The sequence below is a fragment of the Salvelinus sp. IW2-2015 genome, linkage group LG18 (assembly GCF_002910315.2).
Source record: "Salvelinus sp. IW2-2015 linkage group LG18, ASM291031v2, whole genome shotgun sequence".
NCBI lineage: Eukaryota > Metazoa > Chordata > Actinopteri > Salmoniformes > Salmonidae > Salvelinus > Salvelinus sp. IW2-2015.
In genome coordinates, this window is record NC_036858.1 from 61094399 (window position 1) to 61116706 (window position 22308).

At 42.2% G+C, this 22308-nt stretch overlaps 1 protein-coding gene across 2 annotated transcripts in view; it reads right to left on the minus strand.

Moving 5' to 3' along the window:
* macrod2 (mono-ADP ribosylhydrolase 2) overlaps window positions 1-22308 on the minus strand; it is a 1308647-nt gene that overhangs the window by 693839 nt on the left and 592500 nt on the right. For both annotated transcript variants that reach the window (XM_024007574.2, XM_070448731.1), the window contains exon 5: window positions 14025-14141. In XM_024007574.2, the coding sequence (XP_023863342.2) occupies window positions 14025-14141 (117 nt within the window). The remainder of the gene's footprint in view (window positions 1-14024; window positions 14142-22308) is intronic.

Sequence of the window (22308 nt, forward strand, 5' to 3'; positions counted from 1 at the left end):
GACTACTGCAGTACTGCTTGCTAGCTAAGAGCACAAACCCAGACAAGGTAAACGTGTCAGCATCCAGCAGTGACACAAGGCTTCAGTGAGAGGTCCTTCTGAACAGTAGGTCCCTGGCCTGTTTAAGGAGACACAGTGGAGTAACTTTTCAGCTAATACAGTTGGTTACTGTCCTGTCATTAGTAAACCATTCAACCCAGACCGGTCAGAATCATCATGACAAAAAACTTATCATTTTGTTTCTCATATAGAAGAAGAACTGCCACTGCCACCCACAACAAATAATAGATGAGTTTGTAGTGTTGGTTTAATAATTTATCACAACTTCTGATCTTGTTGTCCTTTTTTATATTTAGCCTATTTTTATGACCACATTCCCAAAATATTTTGGAATGAAAATTCTAACATCAACTGACGGATTAATATTTAATCAAGCATTTTTTCTCAAATTGTCTTTCTCTCTTTTTCTCTCTGTTTGTTTATGAAGATATAGCTTTAGTTTCTCTCCATGAATATAGCATACACCAGAGACAAAAAGGCAAACAGTTACAAACTCTAAACTTTATGAACTTTAAAATAAATGCTCAACTTAAAAGCTTGCAAAACACAACTCAGGGGATATTTTGGGGACAAACTCTTAAAACAAAGTATACGTGTCCCCAAGCAATACGACTGATAAAAAGCTAACAAAATAGCTACATGGACTATCTGAGTTAACCTTGTATCTTTGCACTGTCTATATGCACACTCACAGGGCCCTTACACACTCACACAAACTGTCCCTCCAACACACACACAAACAATCACTACATCATTTGCTCATTTACACAAAATACGCACATACATTTACAGTGACTCAACCCACCCACTCACATACAAGCTGCTGCTACTCTGTTTATCTTATACCCTGTTGCCTAGTCGCCTTACCCATATACATATCTACCTCCATCACTCTAGTATCCCTGCACATATAAATATGGTATTGGAACTGACTTTTTAAATAGTTCCTGCATATAGTATGCTTACTTACTTTATTGTGTATTTCATATTTACTATTCTTATTTCTCGTATGTTTTTCTTCTAGTAATACATTGTTATTGATCATTGCATTGTTGGGTTTTGAGTTTGCAAGAAAGGCATTTCACTGTACTTGTGCATGTGACATTAAAACGTGAAACTACTGTTTAATAAATATATGGATAAATTACCTTAGCCTGGTCCCAGATCAGTTTGTGTTGTCTTTTCAACTGCTATGATCATTGTCAGGACTTGGCAAGACAGCACAAACAGCTCTGGGACCAGGCTAAGGCTGACTGACTTCCTAACCACAAAGCCTTGTCTTCAGATGAACATAACAACTCATGTAACTCATGCAACACAAGGACTGTATCACAAGGACTATTCCTTAGTGCTCTACTTTTGACCAGTGCCCTATGGGGCCTAGGATAGGGTGCCATTTGAGACACATCCAAGGGCCAAATAGACACTTTCCCTGTCAGATGTAATAGACAGACAGCGTTTTATTTGGAGTCTTTCTGCAACGCTACGTGGATAATGACTGTCATTGATTAATAATCCTTGGCCCGGCCATCATAATCAGTCCCAGATGTGAATAGGTACTCTCTSGCGTGAGTCTCAAATGCCACCCTATTCCCCATAGGGCCCAGGTCAAAAGTAATGCACTATATAGGGAAAAGGCTGCCATTAGGGATGGAGCCTTAAAGGGGTGGTTTGTCAACCCCTGAGCCTCAGCCTAAACTTCTTAGTGAGGACAAATGGATGATCATTTTCTTGTCTGAGGATAGAAAAAAAACTACCTCATCAATGGCCGGGTTTTATAGTTGTCATTTCCATTTTCAATTGGCTCATGTCAAAGCTCCAAACAAGAACACCTAGGATTTCCCATCATTACTTTGAGCTACTTCCACTGAGGGGCAAACTCGTTCCTTTGAGACACCATGGATGCGTCCCAAATTGTACCCATACCCCCCCCCCCCCCTCCCCTCAAAAGTGTACCCATATGAGCCCTGGTCAAAAGTAGTGCACTATATAAGGAATAGGTTGCCATTTGGGATGCAAACCAAATCTTTGTCCAGACATGAGGAAGCATTTTATTTCTTATTGCTTTACCAGTGGGACCTTCCCTCCTTTTCTTATCATTTCCATATTAGCTAAAGTGATATAATTTACCTGTGCCCTTGACAAATTGTGATCTGTGCCTAATGCCAGTTGGTTGGAGAGATTTACATTTGATGAGAAGAATAATATTGGTATCTCTGTCTATCTCTCTCTTTCTGTTTCTCTCTCTCTCTCTGTTTATTTCTATATATCTCTGTTATTCTCTATATATCTCTGTTTTTCTCTCTCTCTGTTTCTCTCTCTCAACATACCTTTGACAGAAAGAATACTCTTTCATGATGCATTCAAGGTGACTGTATAAAACTACAATGTACTATACAGCGAAAATACAACAGATACTGTACTTGAGAACAACCCTACATACAAGGGTTAGAAGCTGTTTGAGAGAAGTCCTATTGAGTCATATTCACTACTAAGATAAGAGTCTAGACCTGCTCAGTTAAATGGAGATAATTCCCAACTCCTTTCAACACAACTACAGAATGTATTTCATCTCATAGAACTCAGATATGGTAGAGCAATACAATTCTACCCTTGACCTTCACTTAGTGAAAGAAAGGGTCTGTGGTTATTTGGACTTGCTCTTATCAGCACCCTGAGACAGGAGAGGAGAGCTCTGCTATGTGTATGTGCCTTGGGGGAGGAAGAGCCAAAGCTACTCTGGAAAACTCAATTAAAGAGGTTTTCCGGAACTTTGGCGACTACATACAGTACCAGTCAAAAGTTTGGACACACCTACTCATTCAAGGGTTTTAATTTATGTTTACATTGTAGAATAATAGTGAAGACATCAAAACTATGAAATAACGCATATGGAATCATGTAGTAAACAAAAAAGTGTTAAACAAAAAWTTATATATTTTAAATGTTAGATTCTTCAATGAAGCTACCCTTTGCCTTGATGACAGCTTTGCATTCTTTCAACTAGCTTCATGTGGTAGTCACCTGGACTCATCAGACCAAAGGACAGATTTCCACTGGTCTAATGCTCGTGTTTCTTGGCCAAAGCAAGTCTCTTCTTATTATTAATGTCCTTCAGTGTCACGCCCTGACCTTAGAGATCCTTATTATTCTCTATGTTTGGTTAGGTCAGGGTGTGACTCAGTGGGAAAATCTATGTTTTCTATTTCTTTGTGTTTTTGGCTGAATATGGTTCCCAATCAGAGGCAGCTGTCTATTGTTGTCTCTGATTGGGGATCATATATAAGTTGTCATTTTCCTTTTGGGTTTTGTGGGATCTTGTTTCTGTATTGTTTTTTCCCCCTATTAGAACTGTGTGCTTTTGTTTTTGTTGTTGCTATTTTGCTTTAGGTGTCATCAATAAAAAGAACGATGTACGCCTACCACGCTGCACCTTGGTCCGGTCATTCCACAAACGAGAGCCATAACATTTAGTACCGGTTTCTTTGCAGCAATTCGACAATGGAAGCCTGATTCATGCAGTCTCCTCTGAACAGTTGATGTTGAGCTGTGTCTGTTACTTGAACTCTGTGAAGCATTTATCTGGGCTGCAATCTGAGGTTCAGTTAACTCTAATGAACTTATACTCTGCAGCAGAGGTAACTCTGGGTCTTCCTTTCCTATGGCGGTCCTCATTAGAGCCAGTTTCATCATAGGCCTTGATGGTTTTTGTGACTGCAGTTGAATATAATTTCAAATTTCTTGAAATTTTCCTCTTTGACTGACCTTCATGTCTTAAAGTAATGATGGACTATCATTTATCTTTGCTTATTTGAACTGTTCTTGGCATAATATGGACTTGGTCTTTTACCAAATAGGGTTATCTTCTGCTGTGCAATCCGGTTTCCGAGCCGGTCACGGGTGCACCTCAGCCACGCTCAAGGTACTAAACGATATCATAACCGCCATCGATAAAAGACAGTACTGTGCAGCCGTCTTCATCGACCTGGCCAAGGCTTTCGACTCTGTCAATCACCATATTCTTATCGCAGACTCAGTAGCCTCGTTTTTCTAATGACTGCCTCGCCTGGTGCCACCAACTAACTTTGCAGACAGAGTTCAGTGTGTCAATGGGGGCATGTTGTCCGTCCTCTGGCAGTCTCTATGGGGTACCACAGGGTCAATTCTCGGCGACTTCTTTTCTCTGTATATATCAATGATGTTGCTCTTGCTGCGGGCGATTTCCCTGATCCACCCTCTACGCAGACGACACCATTCTGTATACTTCTGGCCTTCTTGGACACTGTGCTATCTAACTCCAAAGAGCTTCAATGCATACAACACTCCTTCGTGGCCTCCAACTGCTCTTAAACGCTATAAAACCAAATGCATGCTTTTCAACCGTTCGCTGCCTTTACCACGCACGCCCGCTAGCATCACCACCCTGGACGGTTCAGACCTAGAATATTGGAATTATAAGTACCTAGGTGTCTGGCTAGACTGCAAACTCTCTTCCAGAACTCATCAAACATCTCCAAATCCAAAATCAAAATCTAGAGTCGGCTTTCTATTCGCAACAAAGCGTCTTCACTCACGCAGCGAACTTACCCTAGTAAAACTGACTATCCTAGCGATCCTCAACTTCGGCGATGTCATCTACAAAATAGCTTCAATACTCCTACTACAACTGGATTGCAGTTTATCACAGTGCCATCCGTTTTGTCACCAAAGCCCCCTACCCCCCTGCGACCTGTATGCCTAGTCGGCTGGCCTCGCTACATGTCGTCGTCAGACCCACTGGCTCCAGCGTCATCTACAAGGCTATGCTAGGTAAAGTGCCGCCTTATCTCAGTTACTGTCACGATGGCTACACCCACCCGTAGCACGCGCTCCACAGGTGTATCTCACTGATCATCCCTAAAGCCAAAACCTCATTTGGCCGCCTTTCCTTCCAGTTTCTCTGCGCCTGCGACTGGCAACGAATTGCAAAATCTCTGAAGTTGGAGACTTTTATCTCCCTCAAATCGTCCTAAAAGTTGCTATTGAGCAGTAACGATTTCGTTGCAGTGTAACATAGTCCATCGGTATATAGCCCACCCAATTTACCTACCTCACCCCCATACTGCTTTTATTTATTTACTTTTCTGCTCTTTTGCACACCAGTATCTCTACTTGCACATGATCATCTGATGATTTATCACTCCAGTGTTAATCTGCTAAATTGTAATTATTTGATTTATTGCCTACCTCCTCATGCCTTTTGCACACATTGTATATAGATTATCTTTTTTCTACCATGTTATTGACTTGTTTATTGTTTACTCCATGTGTAACTCTGTGTTGTTGTCTGTTCACACTGCTATGCTTTATCTTGGCCAGGTCGCAGTTGCAAATGAGAACTTGTTCTCAACTAGCCTAACTGGTTAAATAAAGGTGAAATAAAAAAATAAAAAAATACCCCCCCTACCTTGTCACAACACAACTGATTGACTCAAATGCATTAAGAAGGAAATAAATTCCACAAATTAAATTTGAACAAGGCACACCTGTTAATTGAAATACATTCCAGGTGACTACCTCATGAAGCTGGTTGAGAGAATGCCAAGAGTGTGCAGAGCTGTCATCAAGGCAAAGGGTGGCTACTTTGAAGAATCAAAAATCTAAAATATACTTTGATTTGTTTAACACATTTTTGGTTACTACATGATTCCATATGTGTTATTTCATAGTTTTGATGTCTTCACTATTATTCTACAATGTAGAAAATAGTAAAAATAAAGAAAAAACCTTGAATGAGTAGGTGTGTCCAAACTTTTGACTGGTACTGTACAAATATTAACATACCAGCGCCCCACACTCACAATCACACTGCCGCTGTAGCAGCCATGACATCATTCTGTTATGTTGAAGTTTGACTCTGATGTGTTCCCAAACACTACCTGATTATATTGTGTGATACTAAGGAACAATATGATGTATGTTGGGATTCTGTGTGGTTCTTTACCCGAATGATTCATCTGCAGTGAAGCAGTGAAGCTTTTCCACAGAGTGACATAGTGTACGGTGGCTATATTAGCTTAGAGTCTCATACCTATGGAGAGTTAGTGTGACTTTGACCTGATTTCCATGGATATATGACTCTTCCATAGAGGTCTGACTGTCAAAATATGGCCTCTGTATACACCACACCACACAGGCTGATAGCCAACCCAGCCCATGTTTCAATTACCCAAACAGTATCTGTTTTAATCATTAGTCAAATCCAGCATCACTAACAACTTCAAATCAACTAGTTTATGAAACATACACAAGTAAAAACATTAATATTCAAAGGAGAAATTAATAAAGTGAATTTCTATATTTCCTGGGGTTGACAACATTCACCTCATTAGTAAGCGATAATGATGAAAAGGCAAACGTCTTTGAATTAGCTTCATTTCAATTTCAGTAAGTCCACTTCATTTACATTAGCCCGGGGGAGAGTACATAATTGTGTGTTTGTATGAAAAACTAGAGCGTCTAAATCCTTTATATGTACACACGTAGGCAAGCCTTGAACTAAACACCACATGCGAAATCCAAATATTCCATACAAATGTTCTACAGATGTAGGATTTTATTTTGATCACTATTTTGTTGCTGGGAAAAAAAAGTGACTGACAACCCACACTAACACACAGTTATATTAACAATATTGTACTTTTCAAGTAGCCTACGTTATTGGACAGCTAATAGCCTAACCACCGATCAAGCAACATTATGAAGTGTTCAAATCCTGTAGCTGCAGGATTATTTTGCTGTTACAATATAGGTCAAATTAAGATCCTAAATCTATATGTATTATTTATTATATAAGTGTGTGTGTGTGTGTGTGTGTGTGTGTGTGTGTGTGTGTGTGTGTGTGTGTGTGTGTGTGTGTGTGTGTGTGTGTGTGTGTGTGTGTGTGTGTGTGTGTGTGTGTGTGTGTGTGTGTGTGTGTGTGTGTGTGTGTGTGTGTAAAAAGGGGCAAAGCAGGAAATACAAACCAGGCTGAGCAAAGCATGAGAAGCTGTCATGTCAATCAAAACAAATGAGGAAATGTTGATTGCCAGCAAATCAAAATGAAACATAATACAAACCTTTGTACCACTGTTTGTCTTCGTCATTGTAACTGTTTTGTTCATTTTGTGAGGGGAACGAGAATGTTTTGTGAGGTTTTTATGAATTGATCAAATGAGAACAGAACACTCCGTAGAGACAGTCTCAGAATGGCTGCGTAGGCAGAGGACAACAAATATTAAGTCACACAAGGACAATTCATTACAAAAAAGAAAATAATATGAACGTCTGAAAGACGAAAGATAGAGACTTCAGATAGAGGCTATGTTCCAAATGGAACCCTATTTCTTACATAGTGCACTACTTTCAACCAGGGAACATGGTTCTGGTGAAAAGTAGTGCATTCTTTAGGGAATAATGTGCCATTTGGGAAGGAACCAGTTATTTAGATAAAGCCTAGCATTCACAGACAGAAAGAAGGAAGATAGAGTGAAGTCAAAAAGCTGTCAATTTCCAAGAGCAGTCAACAGTGAAAATAGTAAGGACGACAGCGATGAGAACAATAGGAACTAAATAAATATTATGTTTTGGGGGTGTGTTTAGCAGCAGAGAAGTGTTATATTGACGAGAAAACTAACTGACAAGACTTATTTCAATCAATTTGCTGTTCTCTTTTTTCTGATGCATTCCAAACTCATGTTCATATTGACTTTTTTGACATTTTGTTACGTTACAGCCTTATTCAATAAAATMMATTAAATAAAAATGATTCCTCCTCAATCTACACACAATACCCCATAATGACAAAGTGAAAACAGGTTTTATAAATGTTTGCACATTTATAAACCTTTTTTCTATTTTTTTTATTGCTTATTTACATAAATATTCAGACCCTTTGCTACGAGACTCAAAATTGAGCTCAGGTGATTCCTGTTTCCATTGATCATCCTTGAGGTGTTTCTACAACTTGATTGGAGTCCACCTGTGGTAAATGCAGTTGATTGGACATGATTTGGAAAGGCACACACCTGTCTGGGAAGGTTGCTGGATCAAATCCCCAAGCTGACAAGGTAAAAATATGTCATTCTGCCCATGAGTAAAGCAGTTAACACACTGTTCCCGTGGATGTCGATTAAGGCAGCCCCCCGCACCTCTCTGATTCACAAAAATGCAGAAGACATGTTTCAGTTGAATGAATTCAGTTAATTAACAGCCATTAATGCTAATCCTGGACTTTCCTGTCAGGGACCTGGGGTAGTGGTGGCAGGCTACYCTCACCATGGTGGAGAGGGACCATGTTAGGACCGCTTTAGGAGCGTGTTCGGACTGTGTTAGGACCGCTTTAGGACCGTGTTAGGACCGCATTAAGGCTGTGTTAACACCGTATTATGACCATGTAGGGACCGTATTAAGGCTGTGTTAGGACTGTGTTAGGACCGCTTTAGGAGCGTGTTAGGACCGCATTAAGGCTGTGTTAGGACTGTGTTAGGACCGCTTTAGGACCGTGTTAGGACTGTGTTAGGACCCGTGTTGGGACCATATTAAAACTTCTTGAGTATTGGGGGCGACATTTTAGTTTTTGGCTAAAAAACGTACCCATTTGAAACTGCCTATTTCTCAGTCCCCGAAACTAGAATATGCATATAAGTGTCAGATTAGGATAGAAAACACTGAAGTTTCCAAAACTGTAATTGTTTTGTCTGTGAGTTAAACAGAACTGATATTGCAGGCTAAAACCTGGGGAAAATCCAATCAGGAAGTGACCCTGTTTTAGAGACCTCTCTGTTCCCATGCATCCCTATTGCCCATATAAAGGGATATCAACCAGACTTATTTTTKTATGTCTTCCCTAAGGTGTCAACAGCCTTTAGACATAGTTTCAGGCTTTTATTTTGAAGGATGAGCGTGAACGACCACATTGCGTAAGTGGATAGGTGGGAACTCTCCGAGTGATTTTTGCGCAAAAGAGAATGGCAGCCATTGTTACTCTCGGTCCTAGTGAAAAGCCAACTGTCCCGGTTGATATATTATCGAATAGATATTTGAAAAACACCCTGAGGATGGATTATAAACAACGTTTGACATGTTTCTGTGGACATTATGGATATAATTTGGAATTTTCTTCGGAGTTGTCGRGACKGCTCTTTCCYGTGGATTCCTGGGCATAASGCATCAAACTAAACGGAGGTATTTGGATATAAAAAATATCTTTATGGAACAAAAGGAACATTTGCTGTCTAAGTGGGAGTCTCGTGAGTGAAAACATCCGAAGATTATCAAAGGTAAACGATTAATTTGATTGCTTTTCTGATTTCCGTGACCAAGTTTCCTGATGCTAGGTGTTCTTATTGTTTTGTCGAGCGATCGATAAACTTACACAAACGCTTGTATTGCTTTCGCTGTAAAGCATCATTTCAAAATCTGAGACGACAGATGGATTAACAAAAGGCTAAGCTGTGTTTTGCAATATTGCACTTGTGGTTTCATGAAATTCTATTTTATTATATACCTGTCGTGCTAGGCTAGGCTATGCTAGTCAGCGTTTCTGATGACAAATATCCCGGATCCGGGATGGGTGGTTCAGAAAGGCTGTGTTAGGACTGTGTTAGGGCCGTATTAAGGGAAATGAAGGGGAAAGGGGGAAAACTAGTCAGTTGTATAACTGAATGCCTTCAACTGAAATGTTTCTTCCACATTTAACCCAACCCCTCTGAGAGGTGAAGGGGGCTTTCTTAAGTGTCTGTACCTGTGTGTGTGTGACTCTTCACAGTCCAGCTGTTCCATAAGGTGTATTTTTATCTGTTTATAAATCAGATTTTACTGCTTGCGTGAGTTACTTGAGGTAGCCATGGCTCTATGTAGTACTGTGTATTAAGGCTTTGCTAGGACCATCTTAAGGCCGTGTTAGGAACCTATTAAGGCTGTGTTAGGGCCGTGTTAGGACCATATTAAGGCTGTGTTAGGGTCGTGTTAGGACCATGTTAGGACCGTGTTAGGACCGTGTTAGGACCGTGTTAGGGCCGTGGTAGGGCCGTGTTAGGGCCGTGTTAGGGCGTGTTCGAGCGTTTAGGACCAGTGCTGTGTAAGGGCGTGTTAGGGCCGTGTTAGGGCCGTGTTAGGGTCCGTGTTAGGGCCGTGTTAGGGCCGTGTTAGGACCGTGTTAGGACGCGTGTTTTAGGACCGTGTTAGGACCGTGTTAGGGCCGTGTTAGGGCCGTGTTAGGACCCTATTAAGGTTGTGTTAGGGCCGTGTTAGGACCATATTAAGGCTGTGTTAGGGTCGTGTTAGGGTCGTGTTGGACCATATTAAGGCTGTGTTAGGGTCGTGTTAGGGCCGTTTAGGGCCGTGTTAGGGCCGTGTTAGGGATGTGTTAGGGCTGTGTTAGGGCCGTGTTAGGGCTGTGTTAGGCTGTGTTAGGGCCGTGTTAGGCGCGTGTTAGGGCCGTGTTAGGGCGTGTTAGGGCCGTGTTAGGACCGTGTTAGGACCGTGTTAGGGCTGTGTTAGGACCATGTTAGGACCGTGTTAGGACCATGTTAGGGCCGTGTTAGGGCCGTGTTAGGACCATGTTAGGACCATGTTAGGACCGTGTTAGGACCTTGACAATGGGATGAAAGAGTCAAAACAAAGGGCACAAAACGCAGGTTTTTCTGTGAAGAGTTCGGAGAGGAAGGCCATATAGCTACAGGCATTTTAGGTATAGATTGGAGATTAGAATATAGCAGGTCTTTTTTAGTCATAGGGTCAGAAGAGGGAAACCACAAAATGATAGGTATTTTACAGAGAACATAACATGCTAAAGCATGTTGTTGTGTTGCTGCCCGCCGTAGTGTGTCCGTGATAAACATGTTTACTTATTTAGTTGCGTTTTTCCAAGAAATGCTCACACACTGAGGCACTTGACACTCTCCTCCCTTTAAACAGAAATATATAGTGGTGCTACGTTTGATACCGGAGCTCTGTGGCATGCGTCAAAATCACTAAGCAGCTAACTTCGAAGCAGTGTGGCCTATGTTTAAATGTATTTTTAAAAGTACAAAGTGTTTGTTAGCTGTTAAGCCTGTGTTAAAAGATGGTTAAAATAATTAAAAGACAAAAAAAAACAAGTGTGATTGTGTTGAATTGTGATTGGGAAATACAGATAGATATGGTTTTAAAGAGGTAGTGGTAATATTTCATTCAGTACAGAAATGTGTAGTTGGCCTATCTTCCCCTTTCCCGCAGCTAAATTGTGCCAATATACCACTTATTTTGCACAAGCTATGTTTTCAAAACTGTCATGTTTACATGAATTCTGATTATTTCTAGGGATACACAACATCCTGAAATATATATAGATATCTTTGTTTGAAATAATGCWATATTTCCCTTGATGGAGTGATGCTGAATGTAAAACACTTAAACCACTCTCCCCTACAGAAGATGTGTCCACAGCCCGAGATTGTTTGTGATATCGTGACATAGTAAGTTATTAAACTATGATATTTGACATAGGTTATTCAATTGTTATGGAAGTGTCAGGCAGTGTTGCCATAGCAGACAATGGAACAGACCGTGTGTGCACGTGTGTTTTCCATAGCAGACAATGGAACAGACCGTGTGTGCACGTGTGTTTTCCATAGCAATCAAACTGGAACAGCCCTGTGTGACGTGTGTTTCCATAGCAATCAATGGAACAGACGTGTGTGCACGTGGTGTTTTCCATAGCAGACAATGAACAGACCGTGTGTGCACGTGTGTTTTCCATAGCAGACAATGAAAAAGACCGTGTGTGCAGTGTGTTTTCCATAGCAGACAATGGAACAGACCGTGTGTGCAGTGTGTTTTCCATAGCAGACAATGGAACAGACCGGTGTGTGCACGTGTGTTTTCCATAGCATCAATGGAACAGACCCTGTGTGCACAGTGTGTTTCCATAGCAATCAATGGAACAGACCTGTGTGCACGTGTGTTTTCCATAGCAGACAATGGAACAGACCGTGTGTGCACGTGTGTTTTCCATAGCAGACAATGGAACAGACCGTGTGTGCACGTGTGTTTTCCATAGCAGACAATGGAACAGACCGTGTGTGCACGTGTGTTTTCCATAGCAGACAATGGAACAGACCGTGTGTGCACGTGTGTTTTCCATAGCAGACAATGGAACAGACCGTGTGTGCACGTGTGTTTTCCATAGCAGACAATGGAACAGAGCCGTGTGTACGTGTGTTTTCCATAGCAGACAAATGGAACAGACCGTGTGTGCACGTGTGTTTTCCATAGCAGACAATGGAACAGACCGTGTGTGCACGTGTGTTTTACATAGCAGACAATGGAACAGACCGTGTGTGCACGTGTGTTTTCCATAGCAATCAATGGAACCACCTGTCTGTCTATCATCCTGCATGACTCATTGGTTTATCTGCTTGGCTTGTTTGACAGCTTTAAGACACATTAAACACAAACCAATTTCTCCACAACTTTCGTTTGCTTCCAACCCTCTTCTAATTTCACAGGCTCTCTGGGTCCTGTTTCTGGGTCAATCCCAAATGCCACCCTATTCCCTTTATATGGCACTACTTTCAACCAGGGCTTATAGGGCTCTGCTCAAAAGTAGTACACTATATAGGGAATAGGGTGCAATTTGGGAGGCAACCCTCTCTCTGTCTTACAGAAACTATTCAGGGAAATGACACTACCACTGGGATGTTTAATACAGTTTGACAGAACTGTACCAAAGCAAAAGACACTTGTTTTCCACACTATAAACCCTAACCCTAACACAACCATATTATTCCAGCTTTGTTTGGAACGTTGTTTGTGGCACCTTTTTAAGTGTGGCAGGTGCATTACAAATAATTACCCAAGGTCATCTATCACCCTCATCACTCCCCCAATCCAGCTGTGTCCACAGACACACCTCTTCAACCATTACCAGACTACTACCTCTCTCTCGCTCTCTTTCTTTATCTCTCTCTCTTTCTTTCTTTCTTTCTCTCTCTCTCACACTTGCAGACAAATGCATGTTATATACCTCCTTCCCTGAAAAAGGCTAAAACAACGACAGCCTTCTATGGAATGACGATCTCCATAACTCACCATGAGGAGAGTTACGTGAACCGTTAACTGGATAAATCAAGGATAAAATATCAATCAAGTTACTACCAAATGTGTCCCTTAATGTCTTTCTTTGTTTGCAGATGGCACCCTATTCCCTATATAGTGCAGTGTTTGACCAGAGTCAATGTGCACTGTAAAGGGGAATAGTGTGCCATTTGGGATGCAGACTTTGTGTACAGATGGAACCTCCAACAGTGCGTAGAACAAGCTCCTACCCATCATAATGATAACGACTCTGTTAATAATAAGAGCCCATTCATCAGTAATGGCCAATCAGTACTAATAAATGATGATGGAACTGTCGTTCTATATCCAAAAATAAATAAATAAAGTGTGCAAGCAACTGTAAACTCAATGGGCTGATTGATAGGATTCATCCTAAAATGACTCAAATGTCCCCAATGTAATTCAGTATGCAGTGAGGCAGTGGGGTGATTCACAATGTCAGTGTAGTCATTATGTAATGTTGCAGACATCTCTGGCAACAATGTCTTACAGAAGGGATACACTGGACATCATTGCAACCAATTTTGCCTATGGGTATGTTAACTGGGATCTTGTAGCTAGTGGGTGGGTGGTGTAGTGATAATTAGGTTGGCAGTCATGTTGTTGCAATGATCCGATTGGCTGTAATGCATAGCAGCAACATCATGTCCCAACGTTTCACATGTTCAGCGACATGTTTCATGGGGATCAAGTTCAATGTATAGGGATGATATATAATTAACCGTATTCATTGCGGGTATTGTAAAGGACACAAATGCAGCATAGTGTAGGATATAGCATCAAAACAGCACACATGGCAGGGGAAATTGGAACAGGGATAATAATGGATTAAAAACGGTACTCACATTTAGCCGGTAGGTCGTAGCCACAGGTGATCTTGGCGTTGCCGGTTTCACAGCCGTTGAGTGTGATGCATTCTTCATACAGACAGGAGCCTGCAGCTTTGTGTATGCAGCCGTCAACTGAAAACACAGAGACAGAAAGACACACGTGTTAGTCCTACTAAGTTAGCTGTGGTGTGCTAGCTAGTTAGCTGTATTGCGCTAGTTAGCTGTTGTGTGCTAGCTAGTTAGCTGTGGTGTGCTAGCTAGTTAACTGTGTTGCGCTAGCTAGTTAGCTGTTGTGTGCTAGCTATTTAGCTGTTGTGTGCTAACTAGTTAGTTGTGTTGGCTAGTTAGTTGTGTTGCGCTAGCAAGTTAGCTGTGTTGCGCTAGTTAGCTGTGTTGTGCCGGCTAGTTAGCTGTGATGGGCTAGTAGCAGCCATGTGTCATGTCACCTTACACAGCTAAGTCGCCATGAGGTCAGATTTGACTTACACTAAACCAATACAGCTTCCATAACCCATTGAAAACCACCCGCTGATGTTAATCTCACTAAAACACAAACATGGTCAGCCAAAGAGACGTAAGTCAGCTAGCTACAAAGTGTGTACTGATATATGTGTCCTCTTTCTTCCTCAGATACGCCAAAACAGTTCACTCTCCACATCTCTTTACCCTCATGCATTATCAGTAGCTTGTGGGTCTGTTGCACATGTTGCTTGTGTTATTTGACCACTGAAGCAAGAGGCCCCTGCTGCTAGTAAATATTGACAGAAATAGGCTCAGCAAGAAATAAATTAGCTACTGTTTGAATTTCATAATGCCTCCACAGAGTAGTCACACACACACACACTTACAAAACAAGATTGCAGTTTTGAAACTGCAGTAACAGTGCAGTAACTGCAGTCGACTGTGGTATTTTGAATGCTGTAATTGCAGAATAACTACACTAACTGCAAAATTACTGCAGTAAAAAACGTATTTTGTATGCAGTAGTTGCAGCATCCTGCAGTTATACTGCACTCTTTTTTTTCGTAAGGGGATACACTGCACGTAACACACATTTCCTTGAATCTTTCTCTCATATCATCAGCTAGGGTACAGTTATACCCCATCACTATGCTGTGGATGGTTTATTGTTTTATATCATGTCCTCTGTGGAAGGATGCCTAAGAGTGTTATATTGTGGATTTGTGTTCCGGTTCTGTCCTGAATGTTCCTTCCCTTCCTAGTTGATGTGTGTCCTGCTTGGCCAGGCCCCTGGGTAAATCCCTGCCCACTAAGGATCTAATTCACTGGGTTAACGTGTGTGTGTGTGTGTGTGTGTGTGGTGTGTGTAAGGATATGTAATGTTTTCTTTCTCTCTAGTGAAGCTGGTTATTACGTCCATACAAAACCTAAAAAGGCAATACAAAACTTTTCTTCTAAGTCATGATGCATCTGCACTGGCAACATCTCTGAGAGTTCAGAGTGAACCTGGTTTTCTCCAGGGCTAAGTGAACATAGCCTGGGTACCAGTCTGTCTGTACTATCACTCCCCTTCTTGACACTCCTTGTTAAGGACTGGTAAGAAGTGGAATGATAGCACGAACAGACTGGTACCCAGGCTAAGGTGAACCAGCCAGGCCACGAGAGTCAGAGCACAGTCTCCCTCAATCTTCTCACATAGCACCTTTTCCCATGTACAAGGCATGAACAGTGAAGCTGATTAGAAGGCATGCATGAGAGTATCAGCTGTTCCGGACGACTATGTGATCACGCTCTCCGTAGCCGACGTACGGCCTTTAAACAGGTCAACATTCACAAGGCTGCGTGGCCAAACGGATTACCATGACGTGTGCTCCAGGCATGTGCTGACCAACTGGCAGGTGTCTTCACTGACATTTTCAACATGTCCCTGATTGAGTCTGTAAAATAAACATGTTTCAAGCAGACCACCATAGTCCCCGTGCCCAAGAACACGAAGGCAACTTGCCTAAATGACTACAGACCCGTAGCACTCACGTCCGTAGCCATGAAGTGCTTTGAAAGGCTGGTAAGGGCTAACATCAACACCATTATCCCAGAAACCGTAAACCCACTCAAATGTGCATACTGCCCAAACAGATCCACAGATGATGCAATCTCTATTGCACTCCACACTGCCCTTTCCCACCTGGACAAAATGAACACCTATGTGAGAATGCTATTCATTGACTACAGCTCAGCGTTCAACACCATAGTACCCTCAAAACTCATCACTAATTAAAAAAAATAATTTCACCTTTATTTAACCAGGTAAGCTAGTTGAGAACAAGTTCTCATTTACAACTGTGACCTGGCCAAGATAAAGCAAAGCAGTGTGACACAAACAACAACACAGAGTTACACATGGAATAAACAAGCGTACATTCAATAACACAATAGAAAAAAAATATGTCTTTATACAGTGTGTGCAAATGGCGTGAGGAGGTAAGGCAATAAATAGGCCATAGTAGCGAAGCAATTACAATTACACTGGAGTGATAGATGAGTAGATGGTGATGTGCAAGTAGAAATACTGGTGTGCAAAAGAGCAGAAAAGTAAATAAAAAAAATATGGGGATGAGGTAGGTAGATTGGATGGGCTATTTAAAGATGGGCTATGTACAGCTGCAGCGATCGGTTAGCTGCTCAGATAGCTGATGGTTAAAGTTAGTAAGGGAAATATAAGTCTCCAGCTTCAGAGATTTTTGCAATTCGTTCCAGTCAATGGCAGCAGAAAACAGGAAGGAAAGGCGGCCAAAGGAGGTGTTGGCTTTGGGGATGACCAGTGAGATATACCTGCTGGAGCGCGTGCTACGGGTGGGTGTTGTTATCGTGACCAGTGTGTTGAGATAAGCAGAGCTTTACCTAGCATAGACTTATAGATGACCTGGAGCCAGTGGGTCTGGCGACGAATATGTAGCGAGGGCCAGCCGACTAGAGCATACAGGTCGCAGTGGTGGGTAGTATATGGGGCTTTGGTGACAAAACGGATGGCACTATGATAGACTGCATCCAGTTTGCTGAGTAGAGTATTGGAAGATATTTTGTAAATGACATCGCTGAAGTCGAGGATCGGTAGGCTAGTCAGTTTTACGAAGGTAAGTTTGGCGGCATGAGTGAAGGAGGCTTTGTTGCGAAATAGGAAGACGATTCTAGATTTAATTTTGGTTTGGAGATGTTTAATATGAGTCTGGAAGGAGAGTTTACAGTCTAGCCAGACACCTAGGTATTTGTAGTTGTCCACATATTCTAAGTCAGAACCGTCCAGAATAGTGATGCTAGTCGGACGGGCGGGTGCATGCAGGGAACGGTTGAAAAGCATGCATTTGGTTTTACAAGCGTTTAAGAGCAGTTGGAGGCCACGGAAGGAGTGTTGTATGGCATTGAAGCTCGTTTGGAGGTTAGTTAACACAGTGTCCAAAGAAGGGCCAAACTGGTAATAGGGGTTACCATTGGCGGCGGATCATTTTAGAAAGAGAGGGTCCAGATTGTCTAGCCCAGCTGATTTGTACGGGTCCAGGTTTTGCAGCTCTTTCAGAACATCTGCTATCTGGATTTGGGTGAAGGAGAAGCTGGGGAGGCTTGGGCAAGTAGCTGCGGGGTGTGCGGAGCTGTTGGCCAGCGTTGGGGTAAGGATCCTAGGACTAAACACCTCCCTCTGCAACTGGATCCTGGACTTCCTGACGGGCCGCCCCCAGGTGGTGAGGGTAGGGAACAACACATCTGCCACGCTGATCCTCAACACTGGATCCCCCCAGGGGTGCGTGCTCAGTCCCCTCCTGTACTCCCTGTTCACACACGACTGCATGGCCAGGCACAACTCCAACACTATCATTAAGTTTGCAGATGACACAACAGTGGTCGTCCTGATCACCGACAATGACGAGACAGCCTACAGGAAGGATGTCAGAAACCTGGCCGGGTGGTGCCAGAATAACAACCTATCCCTCAATGTAACCAAGACTAAGGAGATGATTGTGGACTACAGGAAAAGGAGGACCGAGCACGCCCCTATTCTCATCGAAGGGGCTGTAGTGGAGCAGGTTGAGAGCTTCAAGTTACTTGGTGTCCACATCACCAACAAACTAGAATGGTCCAAACACAACAAGACAGTCGTGAAGAGGGCACGACAAAGCCTATTCCCCCTCAGGAAACTAAAAATACTTGGCATGGGTCCTGAGATCCTCAAAAGGTTCTACAGCTGCAACATCGAGAGCATCACTGCCTGGTACACCAATTCCTCTGGCTCCAACCGCAAGGTACTACAGAGGGTAGTGCGTACGGACCAGTACATCATTGGGGCTAAGCTGCCTGACATCCAGGACCTCTACACCAGGCAGTGTCAGAGGAAGACCCTAAAAATTGTCAAAGACCCCAGCCACCCCAGTCATAGACTGTTCTCTCTACTACAGCATTGCAAGCAGTACCGGAGTGCCAAGTCTAGGACAAAAAGGCTTCTCAACAGTTTTTACCCCCAAGCCATAAGATTCCTGAACAGGTAATCAAATGGCTACCCGGACTATTTGCATTGTGTGCACCCCAACCCCTCTTTTACGCTGCTGCTACTCTCTGTTTATCATATATGCATAGTCACTTTAACCATATCTACATGTACATACTACCTCAATCAGCCCGACTAACCGGTGCCTGTATGTAGCCTCGCTACTGTTATAGTCTCGCTACTGTATATAGCCTGTCTTTTTACTGTTGTTTTATTTCTTTACTTACCTATTTTTCACCTAATACCTTTTTTGCACTGTTGGTTAGAGCCTGTAAGTAAGCATTTCACTGTAAGGTCTACACCTGTTGTATTTTGTGCACGTGACAAATACATTTTGACTTGATTTGAAGTCCATACAACTTTCTTCAAAGTCTCGCACCTGGACAGGTGAGACAACTTCTCTGAGAGCAGATTAGAATCTGCATTCTTTGGGGTCTCATGTGGTGCAACACAGAGTCTGGGGAGAGTAAACTGGGTTTTCTCCTGGGTCCAGGTGGGAGCCAGTCAGGACCCAGCCTCTCTTTCTCCCCCAAGACCCTCATCCCTATAAACACACAGTCTTCCTAGTGAAGGACTATTCTCTCTCTCAAGCTTGATACACAGTCTGTATCAACACCTGAACAGGTGAGAGAACTTCACTGAGAGCAGGTTGATCCTTGCGTCCTCTAAGTATTACCTTGAACAGGTGCATGGTGAACTAACTAGGTTTTTCTCCAGAGCCCAGGTATAGCCAGCCAGGAGCCAGCCTATCCTCTTCCCTCAAAAACCTTCTCCCCAGACGCACACATCAGGTCATCTGCACTGACTGTAAGTCCCTCTGGTTAAGACCAAAATGTAAATGTAAAATCAACAGTGATGAACTGTTCTCTCTCCTGTGAAGCTGGATACACAGTCCATATGAAACTCTCCTAAGTATCAACACCTGGACAGATGAGAACACGTCTCTACGAGCTGGGCCTACATTCTCCTGAGCCCATGTCTGCTCACTTTGACCCAGCCAGGAGCCAGCCTCCCTTTCCCCCAAGACCCCTCTCTCCAGACACACAGCCTCTTCAGTGAAGCTGATTATTAAGTCTGTATGAAACATTTCTCCTTAGAAGACACCTGGACATAGAACTACTCAGACCAGGGCCTCCATTTTCCTGAGTCTCAGTATGAGGTCCTCATCTGGAACAGGTGCATAGTGAACTGGGTTTTCTCTAGTGTAACCATCCAGGAAGCAGGCAGGTCATGGAAGACAGAGCACAGCCTACATCCCTCCATCTACCCTTCCTCCCCCAGGGCCCTTCTCTCCCCAGACACAAACATCCCCCATCCCTCCATCTTCGCATCCATCTACCCCCTTCCCATAGGAACCCTCTCCTCTCTCCCTAGACACCCACAGCTCTCTCTGGGTAACATCAGTGTGGGGGCTAGTGCCTGGATAATTTATTATCCATGACTGCTGTGGGAGACACTGTGTGGTGGGAGACTAGAATGGAGGGTAGATAGAGCATATCTACGTCCCAAATAGCACTCTATTCCCTATCCAGTGCAGTACTTTTGACCAGGACCCATACGGCTCTAGTCAAAAGTACTGGACTATGTAGGGAATAGGTTGCCATTTGGGACACACACCATATCCCAGCTAAAGGAGATGGAAACTTATCTTCTTACCAGGCAGTATGTCATGAGTGGAGCTGCACCAAAAACACCATGAACCCCAAATAGCACCCCTTTCCTTATAAAGTGTACTACCTTTGACCAAGGCCTATAGAACTAGGCAAAACTAGTACACTATATACAGGTACCTCAAAGGTTCAGGTTGCTGCACAAAACAAACAGAAACTCTAACTACAGCGCCGGTTAAATTGTGTTTAAGAGCATTTTTTAACTCTCTAAATGGTTTAAATGACTGAGAAATAGTCATTGTTGCAATAGTTTGTGAGTGGGCAACATATAGCATCATCCTCAATTGACATGTTGAATTATTTTGCCATATTACATTATGTTTTGCCTAATCTCCCTAATGTGGACAGTTTGTGTTACTACACTATAAAAAAAATGTTTTTAGGGTAACTTACTAGCAGCCAGTTACCTGTAAGTTACTGTAAAAAAAGGACTGTAATATACTGTTAATACAAAGTTTCTTTGGAATTTATGGTAACATACTGTAATGACGTGGCCCTTTCTGGGTGTAGGTCGTGCCCCCCCTCGCTCACTCTCCAGGTTTAGTACCTCAGGTCATTAATACCGGGTAGAAACTAGAATGCAGTATGGAGGTAGAGAGCCTAGAGAGAACAAAGAAAGACTTGGCCAAACTCCTAAATCCCCAAAATGGGAGAATTAAACAATATTTCTACTTATGAGAATGTGGGAATGGTCCGTGGACACTTAAGGGACAGTCATGTTGAGGACAGGAAGGACAGGAAACATACAGAACTGTACCTCTGAACGTGTCCATTTCTCAATTATCGGGTTTGCATCTAATTCTTGTATAAAATGAATGAGTTAAGATTCAACTATTTGTGAAATTATGTAATGTGATGTTAACCTTTAAAATGAGAGAATTATCTTCCGTATTATTATTATTATTTATTTACCTTTATTTAACTAGGCAAGTCAGTTAAGAACAAATTCTTCAATGACGGCTTAGGAACAGTGGGTTTACTGCCTTGTACAGGGGCAAAACAACAGATTTTTACCTTGTCAGCTCGGGGATTTGATCTTGCAACCTTTCGTTACAAGTCCAATGCTCTAACCACTAGGCCACGCCCCCGTGAGGCAAGCCATTACATCAGGCATCATGGAACTGCCTTTTCTACTGAAATTTATAAACCACCTGTGACGAAATGTACATTTCATGCTTAAGAGACGTGTGGTAAGCCAGATGTCTCGAATGGTTAAGACCATGCAAACCATAAGACCTGAAGACCATCCCAAGTGGAGCATTGGCTACGCGGCTGGAAATGGTTAAACTCCGAGACAGTCGATTCACAACAGAAAGAGCAAATTCTAGACGACACAAATTGCTAGTCTGCAGCTAGAAATTACGTGAACCTAGAATGAGCATCCCGACAACCTCCGAAGCAAATATTCTATGAGAACACTTCTGAATGGTACTCTGAAGTATCCATTCTAACCACCTACAACCATAAAATACTTTGTGACTTCAATGACTTTGTGACTTCAATTAACCAGAGACTCTGATGAACCCTACAGGACGATTGATGATTCCAACAGAGAAGACAATGACATATGGGTGTAAATATATATACATTGCAATTATTCTCGAATGAGCAGCTGTTCATGTGCAAAGGATTAGTATTTCAATTATTATAATTATAGACTGTGTGTAGTCAATCCATTTTTCTTTCCCGCTCTTTCTCAGTCCCACCCCTTTCCTTTTGTCTACCAAGCTGTCATATCGGCTTAGCCCACTAGGGACTTTTATATCACTGTTAGTAACCAATATCTACTGTTTGTCTGTGATTATTTAGTTAATTAGTAAATAAATAATTAAGCCAATTTGTATATTGCTTATTCATAATTTATGCTAGGGTTCGTGCAGATAACCAATAATTTTTCGACGTTTGGAATGAGACTAACAAGGTAATAATAATACATGAATGAGAATGACTAATCGATCAGATATTAAAATATCTGAAGAGTTATATTTGGAAGATTATAGCTCTGTAAATTGACATTTTCCGTCGTGCCCCGACTTCCTGGTTAATTTTGTTTACATGATATGTTTAATCACGTAATTTTAATTACACATAGAGAATTAATTTGATAAAATAACAGTATTCACATTTAATG